Source organism: Rhinoderma darwinii, chromosome 5 (assembly GCF_050947455.1).
Source record: "Rhinoderma darwinii isolate aRhiDar2 chromosome 5, aRhiDar2.hap1, whole genome shotgun sequence".
In the NCBI taxonomy this organism is placed as follows: Eukaryota; Metazoa; Chordata; class Amphibia; order Anura; family Rhinodermatidae; genus Rhinoderma; species Rhinoderma darwinii.
In genome coordinates, this window is record NC_134691.1 from 245,494,497 (window position 1) to 245,519,905 (window position 25,409).

At 43.2% G+C, this 25,409-nt stretch overlaps 1 protein-coding gene across 1 annotated transcript in view; it reads left to right on the forward strand.

Annotated features, from left to right (window-relative positions):
* Positions 1-25,409, forward strand: part of AOAH (acyloxyacyl hydrolase) — a 277,584-nt gene that overhangs the window by 227,662 nt on the left and 24,513 nt on the right. Inside the window, exons 16-19 of the mRNA XM_075828561.1 lie at positions 1,596-1,768; positions 2,590-2,648; positions 2,999-3,058; positions 3,732-3,828. Coding sequence (XP_075684676.1) covers positions 1,596-1,768; positions 2,590-2,648; positions 2,999-3,058; positions 3,732-3,828 — 389 coding nt within the window. The remainder of the gene's footprint in view (positions 1-1,595; positions 1,769-2,589; positions 2,649-2,998; positions 3,059-3,731; positions 3,829-25,409) is intronic.

The following is a 25,409-nucleotide window of genomic DNA, read 5'->3' on the forward strand; positions in this document are numbered from 1 at the left end:
GCGATTCATCCACCTTCAACTGGTGTTGCAGATATAATCAACCATGGGTTTATTCACAATAACCTTCATCTAAATCAACAATATTATGTGTACAAATTGGGTTTTTAATTCAACAGGGAGCGTAAAATCTTCCTGTGGTTAAATAACTGAAGGGCATTTCTACTGCAATAGGTAAAGGTACAACATGGAGGTTTATCCTCATGTAACTTTTATTTCTGGTAGTATCTGTCTATTTGGATAACGTGGTTAATCATATACGTTTTTCAATATCCAATCTTTACCCCGTTTACATTTAAACAAAACACTACACATACAATACTTACGCAAAGTGACAGGTCTCTGTCGCGGACCTCTGAAAGGTAAATCACGGAGATCCCTATTCATCTGCACATATACTCTGACCGTGCCGGTGTGCATTAGGTTGTAGTCAATAGTACCGTACTTACGTTGGGCATCAGACAAAGTGAAATCACACGTAAGAAATAAGGGTTCTTACTTACCGCGGTCTTGTGTATTTCTCAGTGTTGACTGGCTGGTCGCTTTTTGACCATATTTAGGATGTCAAACCTTCTCGCATTCTCCACCATGTTTGTTAGAGTACTCACCTTTTAGGTGATAGGTACTCGAAGTCCGGGTCTTGTTCACATCAGCATTGCTCTTCCGTTGAGGGTTCCTTCTGAGGTTTTCGTCGGGTTAACCCCTCAACGGAAAGGCAAACGGAGACCTTAGCTTCCGTTTGTATCACCATTGATCTCAATGGTGACTGAAACTTTGCTAATGGTTTCCGTTTGTCACCGTTGCGAACGGGTTCCGTTGCTTTGACAGAATCTGGAGCATGAGCTAAAACCAGCCCAAAAATGGTTTTAGGGACTTTGGTCTAATTCAATAAACATGTTTACTTTAAATGATGTAACCCTGTATCTGTGATGACAAGAAACACATTAACACTACTATGACACATATATGGATAAACATACCTACATATACATTGACCAAAATTTTTTGAAAAGGTTCCTGGAAATTTAGCAATAACATATGAGAAAAGTTCAGAAGTTGTTACAGTGAATCTAATAAATTAGCCAAATCCTTTAACCAATTAATAATTTCTATTACCGCTATGAAATGAACGTTACTCATATATAATAAAATGTATTATCTGAACACAGGGACCCACTAATATCATTACATAAAACAGGTAAAAGCAAATAACACAGGCTACTCAAAGGTTTCAGCAAGAGGATAACGGAAGACCAGTTATCAAATAGCTTGAGAGCAACACATGACTGTCGGACTAGAATAACAGGGTTTGTTTGTAGTCTGTAAGCATGGAGATAACATAAGTCTGCATAGGATATGTAGACACAAAATGGTAGAACTATTTGCAAAGTTGATTTTTATTGTAGAAGCATTGAAACAACAGAAAATTGTTGCAAAAGGGCACTGTGTCTTAACGTATATTAAGGGGTGTTGATCTCCGCTTTAGATAGAATACAGGAAAAAGCTTTATAGAAATACAGAATACACAACTCAAACATTTTCTGGCAATGGAAACTGTTTTTTTTTAAAGAAAATAACCAATTTCACTTGTCTTCTAGTTCACCAGATACACTGAAACACATGACCACCCCTATACACATGAAGACTAATGTCATGAAAGAATTGAACTACCTGGATATGAATTTGCCTAAAGGAAGTCATGTGATTTTAATGTCATTAGCAGATGGACGATTTCTCTGGGATACCTTACATGATAGATACCATCCTATTGGTAATATATTGTATAACTACCCTGAAGGCACTGCTATGGAGCCATTGTGAGGGGGACCAGCACTAAATTGCTCCTGCTGCTTTTCTTTAAAGGACGAGTGTCGCGAAAAAAAAATTTTTTACATCAATTTGCTTTTAGTGTTTTATTAAAAAATGTTTTATTTATTTGTGTGTTTGTGTTTAACTTTTTTTTATTTTTTCACTTTTTCTTGTCTATGGGGGCTGCCATTTTTTTTTCCATCTCTGTATGTGTAGATTAACGACACATACAGACATGGAATACGGCACATACAGCCCCATAGTGAATGACTAAGAACGCTAGAGTCGTTCGAAACGCGTAGGCTCTATCACCGGATTGATTTCCCCTATTTGCACACCAAGACTCCTACCTTGGACTCCTTTTAATTGAAGATTATTAAAACTTGGAAACAGCTTCCTTTTAATTCTAACCAGCGCTGGACCCATCTCTCCGTTGCCTCTGTAACTCCTTTTTAACTGCAGCCACCACTAGGGGGAGTTCATAAAGATTTGTACAGCTTAAAATAAGTTCAATTGGAGCTATTCAAATCCACATACAGTAAGCTCCACCTAGTGGTGGCTACAGGCAGGTAGAATTCCATTATTTATCTCTATGTCAGAAAAAAGGTATATGCAGTATATATCCAGTTTTAGTTAATATTGCATTTTTTGGGGGGAGGGGTGCGATTATTCCAAGTTTTGCTGTGTATGCCCCATGAGAGTGGTAGATTTTGTGTGGGTTGTACTGATGGAAATTCTGAATCTGTGAAATGTCTGATGAAACTTCTGTTTTATCTTGACCAGGACAATTAAATAAGGACGTCACATATGAACAATTCTATGGGTTCCTGAGCTGTCTTGAGGTACAAAAAGGTTCATGTAAAGAAATGTTCAAAATTAAATGAACACTATTATGAAAAACATGTTCTTTTATCAATAGTTTTTTTTAATAGAAAGCTCTGTGTACTATTTTGGCACTGCAACAACACTTGAAACTGTGTGTAGCGGTGCATTGTGTTTGAATAACTACAGTGACAGATTATTTATGATGGTCCTGGCTTCTTTTACTTCATGAAAGTGAACCACATTGACATCCACTGCATCTATTTTTCATGTCTCATGGGCTTATTTCCTCTCTCACCTCAGTGCATTTACATAAAAATCTCATTATTTACAATGAATATTAAAATCGGTGTTATTTTTCTAATTATAGAGTAATCCATGTGAAGGTTGGATGAACAAGAATGAAACTCTACGAAATCTAACCACGGAGGTACGGCTCTACAGAAAGTGTATCATTTTACTTCTGGTTCTTTTACAATAATAGGATTATTGTATTGGTCACCCCTTCTAATTCATGGGTTCAACCATGTTAGTCACACTAAATATTAAGAAGGACATAAGGTTATTCATAGCCATGCATTAGCATTAGAAGAGTCTAATAACTTTCAACAGGGCACTGTCTTAGTATACCTAATTCGCAACAAGTTAGTATGACAAATTTTGGCCCTGCTGGAGCTGCGGAGTGGACTCTACGAAGTCAGGGCCGGATTATAGGGAGGGCACAAGGGGCATGTGTCCTGGGGCCTTCAACTCTTTGGGTACGTTGAAGGTTATGACTAGAGATGAACGAAATATGCACAAAATTAGGTTTCTGCGTTTTTATAGATGTGGAATTTCCTATTATATTGTTGTACTTCCTTGAATAAAGAACAATGGATCTGAAGCAAAGTATTGCTGCCTCCATTATTAGCAAGGAAATATGGCTACATAATAGACAATTCACTCGTAGTCTTTTTTTCCCTCAAATTTTCTCATCTCTATCAATGACTAAACTAAGTGTTTATCTGTGCCTGTAAGATCATTTATAATCTTGTATATCTAACATTTTGATTATTTAAGTATTATCTACATGATGTAAGATATCGTTTGACTTTCTGTTCTAGAGAGCTGAAAAGTTGTCCAGTATTCTTCAGGGGATTGCAACCTCTGAGAAGTTCACTAACTTCGAGCTTAGCTACTATGAAAATCTGTATCAGAAAGGTAAAACTAGCCAATTGCAACAATATTTAAATGACTTGACAAATACTATTAGCAAATCATAAGTGAAATAAGAACGTGGTTCACCAATAAGCATTGTTTCTTGTATTAGACATGCTAAATGTGGCAGGCTCAGGCAGCGAGCCCCCTAGTGCTGTGCAATAACTGGTGTAGTAGAAAGGGGCTTTCGCTTTTATGTAAATCAACTAATAATAATGCCAATTTCTAATATACAGTTAGGTCCAGAATTTGGACAGTGACATAAGTTTTGGCATTTTAACGGTTTACCAAAACATATTGAATATACAGTTATATAATCATTATGGGCTTAAAGTGCAGACTCTCAACTTTAATTTGAGGGTATTCACATGCTAATTTGAGGAAGGGTTTAGGAATTACAGCTTTTTAATATGTAGCTGCCTCTTTTCAAGGGACCAAAGGTAATTGGACAATTATCTCAAAAGCTATTTAATGGGCTACATGGGCTATTCCCTCATGAATCCATCATAATTTAAGAAGGTAAAAGGTCTGGAGGTGATTCCAGGTGTGGCATTTCATGTGGAAGCTGTTGCTGTGAACCCATAACATGAGGTCAAAGGACTTTTCAATGCAAGTGAAACAGACCATCGTTAGGCTGGAAAAATGAAAAAATCCATCAGAGAGAGCACAAATGTTAGGAGTGGCCAAATCAACAGTTTAGTACATTCTTGAACTAAAAGAGCGCACTGGTGGTCTCGTGAACTCCAAAAGGCCTGGACATCCACGGAAGACAACAGTGGTGGATGATTAATTAGACAGGATGTCTCACAGGACAAATCCGTATAAAGGTGGGAAAAACACTCAACCACCCATATGGATAATTAGAGATAAGGACTCTAACAATATATGATAAACCAGAGAAAAAAAGTCCATATATATCAATGTATGAAAAAACTAAACATCCTTATTGATAAAATAAAATACATTAAATGACAAAGACAGAGAATCTAAAAATAAATCCTTGTACGGATCACAAATGTATACATTGAGTATATATATATATATTTTTAATACACTGATAGTATACACAGTTACTGTAACTCAATGTAGCTCCAACATGGGGTGCATCGAAATAGGAATAATTTCAAAGTATAAGTTGTGTGAAGAAAGACAATATGCCTAACTCTAAAAAGGCCTATAGTGACTAAAAAGTAAGTAATTGGTGCCTGGAAAAATGGCAAAGAGCCAAATTTAAATCCAATATGTGCACTTACCCATGTATGGGAGGTTGAGTGTGACCCAGCGGTGTAGGATAGCGCCCCGACGCGCGTTTCGCCCGTAGCTTTCTCAAGGGGTGCAGATGTTGTGTTAGTGCCCTGTTTAAATGTGGATCGATGAAGTCATCTGATCTCCCCTCTGCCAATCAGGAGCCGATCTAAGCGGCGCCTGACTATGACAGACGTGGATGTCGCCGCCGGACGTCAGTGACCCACCGCGCATGCGCGAATCCCGGGACGCGTCACCAGGGAAACAGCGCAGGCGCAGAGAGCCATAATGAACGACCGGCAGACGAACTCCAAGCCCTACCTATTTCGTATAGGTCCCATCTAATGGGCCAGGAAATGTGAGTATATTTAACAAGATTTGGTTATGTGAGATGCTCGACCTACACTCTCCGAGTATAGCCATTCAGTCTCTATGTAAAGTTTAAAAGTTGTTAGCAAGTTAAATCACTGTATATTAGCACCATCTAGTGGTTATATTTGGAAATAGACAATTATATTAAAAAAAAATTTTTTTTTTTTTTTTTTTTTTTAAATAAAATATAAGTGTATTGTATGTTGTGAACATAGTGTCAATGAGAACAGAAAGAATTAAATTTATAATATAAATTATGTGCAAATATGAGTAGTTGTAAATAGTTATAAAATACATATACACTACATATATATACAACAGTGAATGTAAAAGGTTTTAATCCTCAAATAAAATAATATATACAGAGCACTGTAATCAGAGGAGTACACGTGACATAATTAATGAAACAAAAGTGATTAGGGCGGTAAGCAAGAAAAGAACACAACAAATAGACAAGTGTTGAGGTGCATATTAAATCACATAAAAACATATAATAAATAAATAAAGAGACAAATAATCCAATATATAAAATACACCATAAGAGCTAATACACATATATTCACAAAAGGACAGAGATCCCATACAAATGTAAAAGCAGTGGTAAAGAATAAAAAGGAGAAATTTTGATCGAGCATTCTTTTTTCTTTTCCACGACAAATCCTGGAATCCATATTGGTGGCAGAGATGAAAGTATCAGATTTAAGTAGAAATTCAAATCTGAGCACTATCGAAGAAACAACAAAAAAAGCACTTTATTATCAATTTAAAACATAAAAAGATTAAAAACCGGTAGAGATATCACAGAAAGTCTGCAAAACTCAAACTTTCATTTAAACCCAAAGGGGTCATGGTATCAAGGACTGCAATCCATCTGCATTCTTTTTGGGCCAACATGGTCTTCGCATCTCCACCTCTGACACCACAGTGTACCCGGTCGATCCCCCTAACCTTAAAACTTTTGGGGTCTCCTCCATGACAGAGCTTAAAATGTTTAGGGATGGTTTTAAGTATGGTTAGGTCCTCAATTTCCTTTGCCGCCACTATGTCCCTGACATGTTCTCTAACTCGGATTTTAAGTTGTCTAGTGGTGAGGCCCACATAGATTTTAGGACAACCACACGTGGCATAATAAACCACATGGCTAGTGTTACAGGATATGTACTCCAGAATTTTAAAGGTACGTTCACCACTTGTGGATGTAAATGTGGTTGATCGAACCACATTCACACAAGCCACACAGTCACCACATGGGTAACACCCCTGAATAGGGCCTCTGGTCGAAAAGGGCTGTAATTGTTTGGGCACGTAGTGGCTTTTAATAAGGATATCTTTGAGGTTCTTAGACCTCCTTGCCGTCATCTGAGGATTTTTTGGTAAAGAGGACACAAAGGCCTGTTCAGTCTGCAGTACAGGCCAGTGTTTCTTTAGAATTGACCGCATCAGTTCCCATTGGTTGTTGAAGGTTGAGATAAACCTGACCACATAATTATCCTTCATCCTGGCCTTAGCAGGATGTAATAATGTCCGTCTGTCAGTATTTTTTGCCCGTCTGTAACCATTTTTAATACATCTGTTACTGTATCCTCTTTCCTGGAATCGTGATTTTAAGTCTCTGGCCTGATTCTCAAAACTGGCCTCTGATGAGCAGATCCGCCTCATCCTGAGAAATTGACCAACCGGGACAGCCTTAACAGTGGAATGTATGTGTGCCGATGTAGCATGTAGTAATGAGTTGGTAGACGTCTCTTTTCTGAACACATCCGTCCGCAGCACCCCCTGGGTATCTGCCTCGATGGATATGTCCAGAAAATTGACCTTTTTTGTATCGGCCACATACGTCAGTTTTATGTTGCGGTCATTGACATTCAATTCCTGCATGAACTGGAGAAGTGATGTCTCTGTCCCTTGCCAAATGAATAATATGTCGTCAATGTACCGCAGCCAGCACTGCACATGGTCCACGGCGTGGGCGCCGCCACCATGCAAAACCTGCCTCTCCCACGCCCCGAGAAACAGGTTGGCATATGACGGCGTGCACGCCGCCCCCATGGCAGTGCCCTGTTTCTGTAAGTAGAATACATCCCTAAATACAAATAGATTATGAGTCAGGATGTACTCCAATAATTCCACTATAAGGTCACACGTTTGGCTGTCCCAGTTGCTCATTCCCAGAAAGAGGCGGACCGCCTCGATTCCATCCTCGTGTCTAATAGAGGTATAGAGGGATTCAACGTCAGCCGTCACTAAGATCATGTCAGGTTCTAAAGTGATCTCATCCAGATGAGTAAGCACATCTGTCGTATCTCTCACGTATGAGGGAAGACATTCTACCAAGGGTTTTAGGTAGTAGTCAACAAATTTACAGATGGGTTCACACAATCCTCCAATTCCCGACACAATCGGTCTTCCAGGGGGGTTTGTCAAATTTTTATGAACCTTGGGCAGTAGATAAAAAGTCGGGATTTTTGGGTAGATCACGGTCAGACCTTCCAGAATTTTTTTTTAGAAATTATCCCTTTTTCAAAAGCTAAACTCAGAATATGTTTCAGTTCAGCAGAAAAATACCCCACTGGGTTAAATGTCAATTTAGAGTATGTGTGTTTATCTCTAAGCTGCCTGAATACCTCTTTCTCATATAGTGTGACGGGCCAGATTACAATGTTTCCCCCCTTGTCAGCTGCCTTATACACGACATCATCGTATGACTGTAGTTCTTTTAGGGCAGTCCGTTGGGAGGCTGTTAAATTATCGTAGTGTCTGTTGGTTGAAATGAGTTTGAAGTCATTTATCACCAATTTTGTAAAAATCTCCACTTGTGGGCAGATAGACAAAGGGGGAAACCTCGTCGACCGGGGTAATACTGATCGTGGGAACGTACCTTGATCTAAGGTCTGTTCCCGTAACAGGTCCTCAAGGGCTAACAATGTTTCACGCTCCACATCGCTGTTCAATCCCAGATTTGTTTCACCCTTGCTGTGTAATTTTTTTTAAATCAATTTGCGGGAAAATCGGTGTAGGTCTTTTAATGCTGTGAAAAAATCAAATGGGTTACTAGGGGAAAAGGTTAATCCCTTGCTCAAAACAAAGTACTGTGTGTCAGAGAGGACATGCGAAGACAGGTTGATTACCTCGAGGCTGTTTTTATATTTCTTCCCTCCTTGAAATGCAGATGTTGTTTTTCGTTTTGTTGCCTGTCTCTCTCTGTTTCATTAATTATGTCACGTGTACTCCTCTGATTACAGTGCTCTGTATATATTATTTTATTTGAGGATTAAAACCTTTTACATTCACTGTTGTATATATATGTAGTGTATATGTATTTTATAACTATTTACAACTACTCATATTTGCACAAAATTTATATTATAAATTTAATTCTTTCTGTTCTCATTGACACTATGTTCACAACATACAATACACTTATATTTTATTTAAAAAAAAAAAAAAAAAAAAAATTATTTTTTAATATAATTGTCTATTTCCAAATATAACCACTAGATGGTGCTAATATACAGTGATTTAACTTGCTAACAACTTTTAAACTTTACATAGAGACTGAATGGCTATACTCGGAGAGTGTAGGTCGAGCATCTCACATAACCAAATCTTGTTAAATATACTCACATTTCCTGGCCCATTAGATGGGACCTATACGAAATAGGTAGGGCTTGGAGTTCGTCTGCCGGTCGTTCATTATGGCTCTCTGCGCCTGCGCTGTTTCCCTGGTGACGCGTCCCGGGATTCGCGCATGCGCGGTGGGTCACTGACGTCCGGCGGCGACATCCACGTCTGTCATAGTCAGGCGCCGCTTAGATCGGCTCCTGATTGGCAGAGGGGAGATCAGATGACTTCATCGATCCACATTTAAACAGGGCACTAACACAACATCTGCACCCCTTGAGAAAGCTACGGGCGAAACGCGCGTCGGGGCGCTATCCTACACCGCTGGGTCACACTCAACCTCCCATACATGGGTAAGTGCACATATTGGATTTAAATTTGGCTCTTTGCCATTTTTCCAGGCACCAATTACTTACTTTTTAGTCACTATAGGCCTTTTTAGAGTTAGGCATATTGTCTTTCTTCACACAACTTATACTTTGAAATTATTCCTATTTCGATGCACCCCATGTTGGAGCTACATTGAGTTACAGTAACTGTGTATACTATCAGTGTATTAAAAATATATATATATATACTCAATGTATACATTTGTGATCCGTACAAGGATTTATTTTTAGATTCTCTGTCTTTGTCATTTAATGTATTTTATTTTATCAATAAAGATGTTTAGTTTTTTCATACATTGATATATATGGACTTTTTTTCTCCAGTGGTGGATGATTGTAGAATCCTTTCCATGGTGAAGAAAAACCCCTTTACAACATCTACCCAAGTGAAGAACACTCTACTGGAAGTAGGTGTATCAGTGTCTAAGTCTACCATAAAGAGAAAACTTCATGAGAGCAAATACAGAGGGTTCACCAGAACCATTATTCAGCCTCAAAAATAGAAAGGCCAGATTAGACTTTGCCAAATAACATCTAAAGAAGCCAGCCCAGTTCTGGAACAGCATTCTTTGGACAGATGACACTAAGATCAACCTGTACCAGAATGACGGGAGGAAGAAAGTATGGAGAAGGATTGGAACGGCTCATGATCCGTAGCACACCACATCCTCTGTAAAACATGGTGGAGGCAGTGTGATGGCATGTGCCTGCATGGCTGCCAAAGGCACTGGGTCACAAGTGTTTATTGATGATGTGACTGAAGACAGAAGCAGCCGGATGAATTCTGAAGTGTTCAGGGACATACTTTCTGCTCAGATTTAACCAAATGTAGCAAGGTTGATTGGACGTTGCTTCACGGTACAGATGGACAATGACCCAAATCATACTGCGAAAGCAACCCAGGAGTTTTTTAAGCCAAAGAAGTGGTATATTCTGCAATGGCCAAGTCAATCACCAGATCTCAACCCGATCGAGCATGCATTTCACCTGCCTACGGCAAAACTTAAGGCAGAAAGACCCACAAACTAGCAACAACTGAAGACAGCTGCAGTAAAGGCCTGGCAAAGCATCACAAAGGCGGAAACCCAGCATTTGGTGAGGTCCATGAGTTCCAGACTTCAGGCAGCCATCGCCTGCAAAGGATTCTCTACAAAGTATTAAAAGAAAAACATTTTATTTAAGGTATTGTTAATTGTTAAGGTATTGTTAATTGGTCCAATTACATTGGAGCCCCTGAAATGAAAGGCTGTGTAGAAAAATGGTTGCAATTTCTAAACGTTTCACAGGATATTTTTGTTCAACCCCTTGAATTAAACCCGAAAGTCTACACTTCAATTGCATCTCAGTTGTTGCATTTCAAATCCAATGTGGTGACATGCGGAGCCCAAATCATGAAGATTGTGTCACTATCCAAATAATTCTGAAGCTAACTGTATATACACATAAAACTAAACACCCATATCTGGAAGAAAAAAAAACAGACCTTTTTTTTCTAATCCTGGTCAACCCCCATTAACTTTTCCCTATTGGGGCAGATCTAGAAAGTATACAATTAGCCAACAAAAAAAAATATATCTTTCACGCTTGCTGCTCCTCACTTAAAGTTGAAATTTCCTGCATGAGAGATGGAGCAGGGAGAGCGGGATTCACACACATATAGACTACCAAGAAGCAGTCCATTGTGCTTCCTCAGGCCCTGTGTGTTTCTTTACCTCCACCAATTCCCTACATAAGGTTTTGTGTTGGACAAAGTAATGGCGGATGGTGAAGCTACTGTATGCTTCTAGAACAGAAACTGGGACACACCTGTTAGCCTATATTCTAATAATGCAGTGTGTCTTGGCATCTGGGGCACAGGCTTCGAACCCACTACTACTATATACTACAGGTTGAGAAGCTCTTGTCTATGGTAGTAAAAGGGTTACAGGGCACATATCTGGTGGTTAAGTAGAGTAAAGGAGGTTAATTTGTACATCGCTGGTGGCCTGGGACAGTGAGGGAGCTAATGTTCATATTTCTGGTGGGGTAGGGTGATGAGGGGATTAATAGGCATATGCCCAGATAGTGAAAGGTTAATGAAGTGCAAACCAGGTGGTCTACTGCAGGGAAGGGGTTAATGGGCAGATCATTGGTGGTCTAAGGGAGGAGATAATATGCAGATCACTGGTGGTCTACGGTAGGGTAGGGGTACATCATTGCTCGTCTAGGACAAGTTAGCGTTTAATGGGCAGATCTCTAGTAGTCTAGGGCAGAGAAGGGGTTAGTTGGCAATTCCTTGGTGATTTAAAACAGGGATGGGGTAAATAAACAGATTCCTGGTGGGCTAGGGTATGGAAGGGGATAATGGACTAATCTTTTGCTGGTCAGTAGATTATTATGCTGATCCCTTGTGGTGCTCTCCTTTGTCTGTTACTGAGCGTCAGAAGAGAGCTCGTCCTGCAAAATGCACAGGAGGAGAACAGTACTGCAATATTATAGATGAATACATCTGCCCTTCAGTCCCGCTCTCTTAAGAAGAAAAATCTCTCATCTGCTCTGACTCAAAGAACAGTGGCAGGGTGAACAGACCTCTTCCTTTGCACTCCTTCCCCCTCACCTGCCTATTCTTACTTCCATGAGCGGACTAGAGCTCCTCGCTGCTGGTCTCATTCTACTGAATGCAGGGCATGAAGTTCCCCTGGAAATTGCATCTCCCTGCAGTCAGGAAGGGACACCACCTGAGGCAAGGTTCTTCCCGTGCCTCATGGAAGGTGCGCTCATCTCTTACACACTTAACTTTGTAGCAACACATTTGCCCATTGCCATTGCTCCTTTTATTCACTTCCACCTGATGCATTCAATGGCATAACTAGATCTAAATCCAGTTGGGCACCATAGCAAATTCACCTTTCATTACTGTACATTACTAGTAAGAGACTATATGAGCAGACACATTGTGTATCATGAACATCCCTCCTGCCATGGGACCCACAGAATGGCATTGTGGGCCGCATTCCTTCTCCCAGGCACCGCAATGTGCATGTGTGCTAAAGAGAGTTATCTTTTGGATATAATACATATCTGAGAAAGATTGAAGCATGTGCAGCAATGGTGTGCCATGAGAGGAGATTTTCCAGCAGCAGCAAGCTAGCATTCTGCATATTCTGGTGATCCTATGGGCATTTTTCCACATTACATCCTTCTGAAATGTATCTTAACCACCAATTGTATTTCAGCTTATTTTTTGTTTTCACAGATAGAGAGCTATATTACCGTCTTACGTGTCAATGATATAACTTGCCAGGTCACTGGTTTAGAACTATTTCAGTTGCCATCATATATCATTCTACCCACACTGCGTCTCCCTGCCATAAGACACAACTCGTCTTGTACGAGAGCTTGTTTATTTTTACCCATAAAGCTTTTACATTTGCATCTAACACCATGGTTGTATAATGTGGTTCTATTCAAGAAAATAAAGTTAAACTGCTAGTGCTTTTCCACGCTCTATTCCCTCAACCAATTGTCTAGAAATGTATGCATCGAGTCTGACTTAATGGCACAGAACTGGAAATGAAATATTTCATAGGCCCAGAATGTATTCTCGTCCTCTTGTATCACCATGAAGTGCAATAAGCATTGTTTTACAATCATTTACAGTAATTTGCACTTGCTGGGTCTCTGTGCATAAACATCTTTAACCCCTTAAGGACGCAGCCTAGTTTGGGCCTTAAGGCTCAGAGCCCATTTTTCAAATCTGACATATTTCACTTTATGTGGTAATAACGTCGGAATGCTTAAACCTATCCATGCGATTCTGAGATTATTTTCTCGTGACACATTGGGCTTTGGGTTAGTGGTAAAATTAGGTCAATATATTCATTGTTTATTTGTGAAAAATTGCAAAATTTAGAGAAAATTTAGAAAAAATTGCATTTTTCTGTATTTAAATGCATCTGCTTGTAAAACAGATGGTTATACCACCAAAAATAGTTACTAGTTCACATTTCACATGTCTACTTTAGATTGTCATCGTTTTTTGAACATTCTTTTATTTTTCTTGGACGTTACAAGGCTTAGAACATAAACAGCAATTTCTCATATTTTTAAGAAAATTTATACATTAGAAACCCCAATAAAACACCCCATTTTAAAAACTAGACCCCTCAACGTATTCAAAACAGCATTTAGAAAGTTTTTTTTAACCCTTTAGGCATTTCACAGGAATTAAAGCAAAGTGGAAGTGAAATTTACAAATTTCATTTTTCTTGCTGAATTTCAAATGTATTAATTTTTTTTCTGTAACACAGAAGGTTTTACCAGAGAAACAATACTAAATATGTATTGTCCAGATTCTGCAGTTTTTAGAAATGTCCCACATGTGGCTCTAGTGCGCTCGTGGACTAAAACACAAGCCACAGAAGCAAAGAAGCACCTAGTGCATTTTGAGGCCTCTTTTTTATTAGAATATATTTTAGGCAGCATGCCAGGTTTGAAGAGGGATTGAGGTGCCAAAACAGTAGGAATTCCCAATTGTGAGCCCATTTTGGAAACTGCACCCCTCAAGGAATTTATTTATGGTTGTTGTTACCATTTTGACCCAACAGTTTTTTCACAGCGCGTATTTGAATTGGGCTGTGAATTCAAAAAAATGAAATTTGTTCCAATAATATGTAGTTTTGGCTCAAAATTTCTTATTTTCACAAGGAATAAAACAATCCATTTTGTTGCCCAATTTGTCCTGACTGCGACAATACCCCATTTGTGGTGATAAACTGCCGTTTGGGCCCATGGGAGGGCTCAGAAGGAAAGGAGCGCTATGTGTTCTTTGGAATCCAGATTTTGCTGTATTGGTTTTTGGGTGCCATGTCGCATTTGCAGAGCCCCAAGGGTATCAAAGTAATGGAAACCCACCAGAAGTGACCCTATTTTGGAAACTGCACCCCTTAAGGAAGTTATTTATGGTTGTTGTTACCATTTTGACCCAACAGTTTTTTCACAGCGCGTATTTGAATTGGGCTGTGAATTAAAAAAATGAAATTTTTTCCAATAATATGTAGTTTTGGCATAAAATTTCTTATTTTCACAAGGAATAAAACACTCCATTTTGTTGCCAAATTTGTCCTGACTGCGGCAATACCCCATTTGTGGTGATATACTGCCGTTTGGGCCCATGGGAGTGCTCAGAAGGAAAGGAGAGCTATGTGTTCTTTGGAATCCAGATTTTGCTGGATTGGTTTTCGGGTGCCATGTCGCATTTGCAAAGCCCCAGAGGTATCAAAGCAATAGAAACCCCCAAGAAGTGACCCCATTTTAAAATCTAAGGCATTCATCTAGAGGTGTAGTGAGCATTTTGACCCCACAGGTATTGTCTAAAAGGTATTGTGCATCAGATGGTGCAGCGTGAGATTTGAAATTTTCTATATATATATATGCCATTTCAGTGTCCAATATATTGTGCCCAGAATGCGCCACTGGAGATATACACCCCTTAAATTGTAATGTGGGTTCTCCTGGGTACGGCAATACCCTACATGTGGCTGTTATCAGCTGCCTGGGCACACGGCAGGGCTTAGAAGGGAAGGACCACCATTTGGCCTACTGGAGCTTTTCTGGTGCTAAGTCATGAAGGCAGAAGCCCCTGAGGTAGCAGTACAGTTAAAACCCCCAAGAAGTGACCCCATTTTAAAATCTACACCCCTTAAGGCATTCATCTAGAGGTGTAGTGAGCATTTTGACCCCACAGGTATTGTCTAAAAGGTATTGTGCAGCAGATGGTGCAGCGTGAGATTTGCAATTTTCTATATATATATATATATATATATATATGCCATTTCAGTGTCCAATATATTGTGCCCAGAATGCGCCACTGGAGATATACACCCCTTAAATTGTAATGTGGGTTCTCCTGGGTACGGCAATACCCTACATGTGGATGTTAGCTGCCTGGGCACATAGCAGGGCTCAGAAGGGAAAGATGAGGGGGATAAGCTGTGCGGAGTGCATCAGGGTAATAAAATTGGTGTAAATTAAAAATCAAGGGATGTATGATAAATTTTAAAACACTCTTTCATACAGAGCCCTGGCTTATCGGGACACGTGTCACATTGGTATGTTGTGTCCTTCCTTATCCCCCTCTTTGAGCAGACTCTGCACCTCTTTTGATTCTTTCCCTTCTTGCCAGTCTGGGGAACTTCTCCTGGAAAGTGTTGCCCTGGTACGATGCGTGTGGCCTCACTTTCAGAAGTACTGGGTGCCCCCCCTTCCTGGTCCCTAGAGCATAATGGTTTTTGGTAACCACCTCTTGAAATTCCAGGAAAGTTCCCCTCTGGCCTGCACATCGATGTAGCACGTACGCATTGTACAATGCCATCTGTATGATGTGCATGGCCAGCTTCTTATACCACACCCTCGATTTCCGCATGGTGCTGTAGGGTTTCAGTACTTGATCTGACAAGTCCACCTTTCCCATGTACCTATTGTAGTCCAGGATGCAGTCTGGTTTGAGGGTCTCTGTACAGGTACATGGGTACTGGTGTGGCCATGTATTATTGTCAATACAAGGACATCTCTCTTGTCCTTGTATTTGACACACAATATGTTGCTGCTAGAATGTGCCCTGCTCTCACCCCTTCTGAGTGTTTGCCCAAGCAGAGTCTTAGGGAGGCCTCTCATATTTCTTCTAGCAGTGCCGCATGCCGCAGTGCTTCTGGAAGCGAGGCACTTGAAGAGTGGGACGCTGGTATAAAAATTATCCAGGAGAGGACTTCCGGGGGCAGGGCATCGTGGATGGCCGCTTTTAGAGAGAGCTCCTCTGCGCCCTGAGACCATCCGGGCTGTATCCTGGCCATCCTGCCTCGGAGGACGTTGCAGGCAATTCCCCTGACACGGGGGGTTTGGAGAGACCCCAGAGAGGCTCCAATTTGAATCGCCCCGGAGTCGTGGGCAGTGGAACGCCGATAGAAGTGCGGGCGTCCCTGGCCCCGTCACGTGGCAGACAGTAAACGCCCTGCTGGGGGAGACAGTGAAACGGGGTGACCCGACATCAGAAGAAGTCCTGCAGCTGGCACCGATCACCTTACCTGGGTCTCCTGCTGAAGAGGATTCTTCCGGCGGCCATCTTGGAGGAGGCGAGACTCTGCCGGACCGCTTCAGGACAGCACACACATCACACGGCCGGTAAGGAGAGTGGAGGAAGAAATGTCATAAGTGGGGAGGGAGATCCCCCCAGTAGATTGCTCAGTGACCCCCCGATTGGCCATCATTGTACCCCGACGGGCGCTGCTGGCCTGGCAGGGGAAGATCTCGGCCGCCATCTTGTGCGAGGCAAATCTCGCGAGAACCCACGCCCCGGCTGCCATCTTGTGGAGGGTGAAGGCAGAAGCTGCCTGACAAGTAACAAAGTACTGCGAGCGGGAGGAGAAGTGGGGCAAACCCCAGGTGAGGAGTGTGGACCCCCACATAGCCAAGTTGTGACCCCGGTCGATATTTTGTGTGGGCAATACCCAAGTGAAAACACCCAGGCACAATCTCGCGGGTGGCATCGTTGGGCCTGACGGCCGTTCCTGCTGTCCAGGGAACTGTATACACATCGCACGGGGGAAGAAACCCCGGTGTAACCCCCAGCCAGGGACTACTCAGCGCGACTATCCTAACTGCGTGGAATACGCAGGCTTACGTCAACATTGTAGGAAGAATCTAAGAATTATTGCGCTTCAGAAACTTCCCCTTTGACCTGCCTTAGTTCACTTCATCGTTTGCATGGGACATTGTTTGCTGAACTCACTATGTTTCGTTATAAAGATCCCTCCAAACCCCTGCACATGCTGATGGATCTGTAAAGATGTAACGTGCTGTGGGCTACTTTCCTTCTATTTGCCTCTGCTGCCTGTTCATTGTCTGTAAAATCTCTCGTGCTATTCCCCTGATAGGGGAGCGTGACATGGACAAATATTTGATGAAATCTTTGCGAGATCAACCTGTCCGCTCTTGTGCCGCCCGGACGCCCGGGATACCCCCGTCCTCCAAAATGCAGAAATCCAAAACCCATATGAAGGGGGATAAACAGACTCCCAGATCTTCTTCTAATAGAGGTTCCAGTTCTCAAAATCAGTTCACCCCAGAACTTCTTCCTGATGACGACGTCACGCCGCCCAGACTAACCCCACAGAACAGTCCTTCGCATGACTCGGAAACTGACTCACTTCAGGCGACCTTAGTGGCACAGGAGGTCTCCAAACTTCTGCTTCCTCTCTTTGACAAGCGGCTGGATGTCTTACACACGTCCATAAATTTAGCATTGGCGCAAATCACTTCGCACCCTCAAAAAATAGCAGATATGGAAACACGGTTTAATACAGCGGAAGATTCTATCGCCACAATGGAGGTTGCCTTACGACAAAGTCAAGCTATATCCCAAGTCCTGAGAGACAAACTGGATGACCTAGAAAATAGGGATCGGCGTAGCAATTTGCGCTTCGTGGGCATCCCTGAAAGCGTGACGAACGACCAGCTACTGGACTACATCACCAAAGATATACCCACAGCCCTCAACATTGACCTGGGACGCGACCCCCTCATGATTGAGAGAGTGCTGGGACCGCCCAGAACCAGGGGGAATGCGGGAGACAATAAGCCACGTCCAGTGATCGCCAAGTATCTTCATTGGGCGATAAAAGAAAGAGTCTTGAGAGCATACAGGCAGCAGGGGAATCTCCACGTGAATAACTCCAAAATCCTGACTTTCCAAGATTACTCGGCGACGGTCGCCCAGAAGAGAAAAGCCTTTGCTCCTATTTGCCGCCTGTTGCACGAACAGAACACCCGATTTCAACTCCTCTTCCCGGCCAAGCTGAAAGTGCAAATGGGGGACCGTACGCTGATGTTTGAGGATCCGGTCCTGGCTCGCAGAGGCCTCCATCTGGAAGTGCAGGATGAAGGATAATGAAGACCTTTTGAGAGGAAAAGTTAGCCCTCCTACCAATGGACATGTGCTTACTTCGCTTACTTTGGCGAATTAAAGCGCAATCTGCGGCAGTTGTATTCATGGTAGAACACCAGTTACTCGTAAAGGCCGCTATAACTTTTGTTGTTTCTATGTTTTTTTTGTGTTACTTATGCTCGCTCATGTATTTTATCCTTTTTCAGGTGATGGGAGGTGTGACTCCCGCTTGTAATGGCATCAGTGGGAAGGGGCTGTACTCGCGGTTCGCTGGGACCGTGGGGTGCAGCATCTGGCTTTCACTACGTTTGAACCGAATCTACCTCCTCGACACAGGATGAGTACCTCAAACACACTACACCCGACACTTTTAGTACCCATCCTCATATTAAATTCCTTTCCTGGAATGTAGCAGGACTGAACACGCGCCTGAAGAGGAAAAAAGTGCTTAATTATCTCAAAAGGCTCTCCCCTGACATTATTTTTCTTCAGGAGACTCACTGGAGATCAGGCACGCAAAGCAACTTGAAAGCCCCATGGCTAGCGGATTGCCTTTCTGCCTCACATTCTTCCTCTTCACGGGGGGTTGCGACACTTTTCAGAAGGGACATTCCATACACTGTGGAGAACTCAATAGCGGACCCTCCGGGCAGGTACCTAATACTACAGGTAATGATTGCCGGGATGGCATACTTACTGGTAAACATTTATGCCCCTAATCACGACCAACAAAGCTTTTTCCCAGAGGTTCTCCAAATCATAACGAGCTTTCCCGACTGTCGCTTAATAATTGGAGGCGACTTCAATATTGTACAATGCCCCACACTAGACAGGTCCCCTTCTACAACTCAGTCCCAGGTAGCGGCCGCCTCCCTCACTCTTCTCATTGACTCCCTCAATGTGTGCGATCCCTGGAGGGTGATGGATTCTGGGGCGAGAGAATACACGTGTCATTCTGTAGCCCATAAAACATTCTCCCGTATTGACTACTTTCTGATATCCTCCCCCCGGTTTGAGGCACATTATTCATCACGTATACATCCAATCACCATATCAGACCATGCTCCAATTACAATGTCATTATCCTTATCCCCATGCAATGTAAGAACTAGAATTTGGAGGTTTCCTGCATACATGGCAGATTCTGATGACTTTAAACCAGGGGTCTCAAACTCGGCTGGGTAAGTGGGCCGCATATAGAAAAAATGGGAAGTTGACGGGCCGCATTACTTTCAAATTTGATACAATACAAAATTATTGTTAATCAATTAGTTATTTGAACTACTATAACACTATATTACTAGAATAATAATACTACATTACTATAATAATAGCGCTAGGTTTAAAATTTGAGATATTTCTCCACGTGCTTATTTCAACAATCCAGCTTTCCAGTTTAAGTGTCGCTAAATGCAGTCCGGCGGCTCAGTTAGCACACATGTCAAGATTGGACAGCCCCTTTTTAGATAGTGCCGCAGTGCCCTCTGTGGATGCTGCCGCAGTGCCCTCTGTGGATGCTGCCGCAGTGCCCTCTGTGGATAATGCAACACACCCCTAGATAAGGCCACAGTGCCCTCTGTAGATAAGGCCACAGTGCCCTCTGTAGAAAAGGCCATAGTGCCCTCTGTAGATAAGGCCACAGTGCCCTCTGTAGATAAGGCCACAGTGCCCTCTGTAGATAAGGCCACAGTGCCCTCTGTAGATAATGCAACACACACCTAGATAATGCCAGTGTCCTCTTCAGATACTGTCACACACCCACTTGTAGATAACGCCACAGTGCCCTCTGTAGAGGCTGCCACAGTGCCCTCTGTAGAGGCTGCCACCGTGCCCTCTGTAGAGGCTGCCAAAGTGCCCTCTGTAGAGGCTGCCAAAGTGCCCTCTGTAGAGGCTGCCCTAGTGCCCTCTGTAGAGGCTGCCCCAGTGCCCTCTGTAGAGGATGCCCCAGTGCCCTCTGTAGAGGCTGCCCCAGTAGAGGCTGCCCCAGTGATGTCAGGGGCTTGCCCAGAGCTGGAGTCCCAGGCAGAGCGCTAGTAGGCTCTTCCTGGGACTCCAGCTGTGCTCCTGACATCACTGGGACTCCTGCTCTGGGGAAGCCCCTGACATCATTGTCGATGTATGGACAGCGATGTCAGAGGCTTCCCCAGAGTCCCGGAGCAGAGCCGATAATAGCGCTCTGCCCGGGACTCCGCTCTGGGGAAGACCCTGACACACTGTCCATATATGGGCAGCGATGTCAGGGAATTCCACAGAGTCCCGGAGCAGAGCCGACACCAGCGCTCTGCTCGGGACTCCGGCTCTGGGGAAGCTCCAGACATCGCTGTTCATATGTGGACAGCGATGTCAGGGAATTCCACAGAGTCCAGGAGCAGAGCCGACACCAGCGCTCTGCTCCGCTCTGGGCAAGACCCTGACACACTGTCCATATATGGGCAGCGATGTCAGGGAATTCCACAGAGTCCCGGGGCAGAGCCGACACCAGCGCTCTGCTCGGGACTCCGGCTCTGGGGAAGCCCCAGACATCGCTGTTCATATGTGGACAGCGATGTCAGGGAATTCCAGAGTCTCGGAGCAGAGCCGATACTAGCGGCTCTGTGTCCTGCGGGCCGCAAATGACAGCCACAGGGGCCGCATGCGGCCCGCGGGCCGCGTGCTTGAGACCCCTGCTTTAAACAGTATCTCCAAGCATATTGGAGTCAATTCTTGGACGACAATATCTCTCATACGGATGACTCCCCCTTGTTGTGGGCGACTTCTAAGGCTGTAATGAGAGGTCATGTCATCAGCTATCTGTCCCGTAGGCGGAAAGCGAGAAGGGAGCGCTTTGACGCCTTACACAAGGCTTTACTGACCGCTCAGCGCACATATGCAGCAGATTCTTCTGCATATAACCAAAATGTTTATCAAACGGCTAGGCATCTACTAGATACATTTGTCCACGATGAATCCCACTGGCAGGTAAAAAACACAGACAATAAATGTTATAGATGGGGGAATAGAACTCGAAAACTACTCGCCACCCTAACTAAGCAAAAACGTCCATTCAAACCCATTTTGTCCCTGCGGCACCCTACCACCGGCTCCCTTGTCACCGATGCTTCTGATATAGCGCAGATTTTCTCTGACTACTACGAAGACCTTTATAGAGCGGCCCCAGCATCCCTCCCAGATATCAACACTTTTCTGGACACCATAAATTTGCCCTCCATATCTGAAGATCAGCAATCTTTGCTGAATTCGGACATACAGGAGGAGGAAGTGAGACGAGCCATCTCTCTGACTTCCAACGGCAAAACACCGGGTCCAGACGGATTCCCGGCGGAATATTCTAAAATCCTGGCCCCCCAAATAATCCCCACTCTCACAAATTTATTTAACGACGCCTTTATACGCCAAATGCCCATTGACCGATTCACAGAGTCTCGCACAGTTCTCTTACGAAAGCCAAATAAAGACCCGTTTCTGGCCCAATCTTATCGGTCAATTTCACTACTCAATCAAGACTACAAATTATTGGCAAGGATAATGGCTGACAGACTCCAGGTTGTTCTCCCCGACCTTTTATGCGAAGCTCAAATGGGTTTCACACAAGGCAGGACTAGTATCAAGAATATAAGATCAGCTGTTGCTGCCACAGTCATGGTGCAGGAGCAGGATCAACCAGTTAACATGCTGATGAGCCTTGACGCTGAGAAGGCCTTCGACACTGTCGCCTGGCCTTTTCTCGACGAGGTAATGGAGCGAACGAACCTTGGATCGACTGTCACTCAATTCCTGCAATCCCTTTGTGTTGGGTGTGCAACTAGTGTGACGGTCAATGGCCATAACACGGCTCCGATAGATATTTTCAGGGGCACCAAGCAGGGTTGTCCCTATCCCCCCTCCTTTTTAATCTCGCCCTAGACCCCCTCTTGCGTCATCTTTCCCAGACATCTACTTTTCAGGGCATTAAATTACGTAATATAGAATTAAAACTGGCCGCTTTTGCTGATGATATTTTGTTAGCAGTATCTAACCCCAAGCAGGTTCTAGACCCTCTTTTGAGTGAATTGGAGGGGGTGGGACGACTGTCCGGTTACACTCTGAACCTAGATAAGACAGAAGCAATGTTACTGAAAGGCTCTTCCGCTCCCCTGTGGTCACGCAAATTCCCATTTAAATGGAATTCCCAGGCCCTCACATATCTAGGAGTTCGAATCACGAAACGCCCGTCCGCACTTTACAGTACCAACGATATGTATGCACTATATAACGGAACTGGAGAAGACGCTCCTCTCCTGGAAACACTTTACACTCTCTTATCTGGGCAAGGCTAATCTACTTAAAATGACAGAATTCCCACGCCTTTTGTACCTCTTCCACACTCTTCCAATTTACCTCACACCTAAAGACGAGTGCAGAATCAACTATCTCTACAGAACCTTTATCTGGGGCAGGAAAAGATCCAGAATAGCCTTATATCATCCTGCAACAGACCAGGGGTAATGGGGGTATTAACTTCCCCAATATTAAACACTACAATCTAGCAGCTTTATATCGGTATATCTCTGACTGGATCCACAACACCTCTGTATACACCTCCTCACCTCTAGACTCGGCATTGTTCATGGGGAACGCTTTGTCAGGACTCTTGCATCTTCCTTATGGGAGCTTGACAAGGGAAACTAGGGCCAACCCCTTACTATTTACTACATGGAAGGTATGGCAGAAGATAAGATCTCTCTTTCATCTTTCTCCTCTGCTATCTCTTCATATGCCCTTGGTATGTAACCCTGACTTTCAGAATGGTAACCCTGCTGCCGTCTTCCACAGATGGTACAGGCTGGGGCTCACTTCTGTGGGGCAATTTGTGAACATAGAAGAGCGTAGGATGTTTTCCATTACGGAGTTATGTTCTAAATTTCCGGATCACCAGATTTATCTCTTTAGCTATCTGCAAGTTAAAAGCTACTTAACAAAGATACTACCACAGCTACCTGATCAAGAATGGAACCCATACTTGCGACATAACTTTTCAAAACAAAATTATCTCAGGGGTCAAATCACTCGTAATTATCAATTTATCCATGTTCCCTTAGATTATTCTCAAACCCAAACCCCCCTAACCAAATGGCAAACAGATGACCACACGTTCACCTACACAACCATTTTAGCGGCCTTGACACAGGCGCATAAGTTTCTCCCTTCGGCGCGTTTCCTGGAGATGAGATTGAAGGTCTCCCATAGGTCATATCTAACACCGCATATAGGGCACAAAATAGGCGTCTATCCCACCTCGCATTGCTTCAAATGCCACACACCACAGGCTAACCTCTATCACTGTCTATGGTCCTGCCCAAACATCCAAATATTTTGGTCCAGAATACAATCATTCACCTCTGAACACCTCACAAATTTTGTTCCTAATACAGCGTTATGGGCCATCTTTGGGTACCTGGACCCTGATACACACCACTGTTCCCCCGGGGCGCACAGACTATTGCACTACGTGGCGGCAGAGGGGGTAAAGGCTATCCTACAAACCTGGCTTCACGATCAGGCCCCACCTTTCAAAATGTTTCTTGACAAACTTTCCTATCTGATGAAGATGGATTGGATGGAGGCATCTCTCCATAAAGAGCAAAAAGTCAAGCAATTTTTCGATACTTGGGAATCCTTTATCTCACTCCTCCCACGGAATGTGCAAATGAAAATAAAACACTGCTTTGACTGCACTATATGGTTTAACGAGCAGGTACTCATGGGGGACGCACCTATAATGTAATGTGTGTTCACTACGAGTTGATGAGATGTCGGGGATTCGGATTCTTATGATGCCTGCGGGGGTCACGCCTCTGATCTGCTTAATGGCGATCTCCTTTCTCAGAGACAAACTTTTGGATAACATATCGGTGTGACTGGCACAGGGTATTTGGCTGGTTCCATGCCCATGCTATCGTCACACTGGGGTTGAAAGCCCGACAAGGAGGAGAGAGCCTGCACTTGTCTAATATGTAGATCCCCTCACCGGACTTATTGGATCTATGGATATAATGAGCTTAATAGTAACGGTTATGACGGTTATGTTTTTGTTCCCCTCCCCCCCCCCCCCCCCTATTTTTATTTATTATTTTTTAATTTTTTTATTTGTTTTTTTGCTTTATTCCATTATGTGATCTTTCTTGACGTCATGGATATTTCTCATCCCCCATCTCCCCCTTTTTACTTTATGTACCCCTTATCGGAAAATGTTAATAAAAACAATTTTGAAAAAAATTATCCAGGTAGAGGTGGTAACCCTGGTCCAGCAGTGGGTGCACCAAATCCCACACAATTTTTGCATTAATTCCCAGTAAGGGGGGGCATTCTGGGGGCTGAATACTGCTGTCCTTCCCTTCATATATCCTAAACTTGTAGGTATACCCTAATGCACTCTCGCACAGCTTATACATCTTCACGCCATACCTTGCCCTCTTACTTGGCAGGTACTAGCGGAATTGAAGCCTCCCTTTAAAATGTACCAAGGACTCATCAATGGAAATACACTTTTCGGGGGTGTATGCTTGGGAAAACCGGGCACTGAAATGGTCTTATAGGGGTCTCAGTTTATATAAACGGTTAAAACTGGGGTCATCTCGGGGTGGGCACTGCTCATTATCAGCATAATGTAAGAAGCAAAGTATTGCCTCATAACGCATCCTGGACATGGCCATACGGTACATCGGGGTGTGGTATAAGATGTCCGTGCTCCAGTAGGTCCTAATGGACGGCTTTTTCAGAAGCCCCATGTTCAGGTGAAGTCCCCAGAACTTTCCCAACTCTGCTGCATCTACAGGGGTCCACCTGTGGGATTGGGTATAAAATGATGTGGGGTTCTTAGTAATATATTGTTGGGCATATAAATTTGTCTGGGAGACCATTATCTCTATAAAGTCACCAGTGAAAAAGTACTTGAAAAAGTCCATCTCACTGAGCCCTGCCATGTTAAATTTGATCCCCGGACTGCCCGTATACTCGGGGATTTGGGGCTCATAATTTTCTGGTGAGGGTGTCCATAT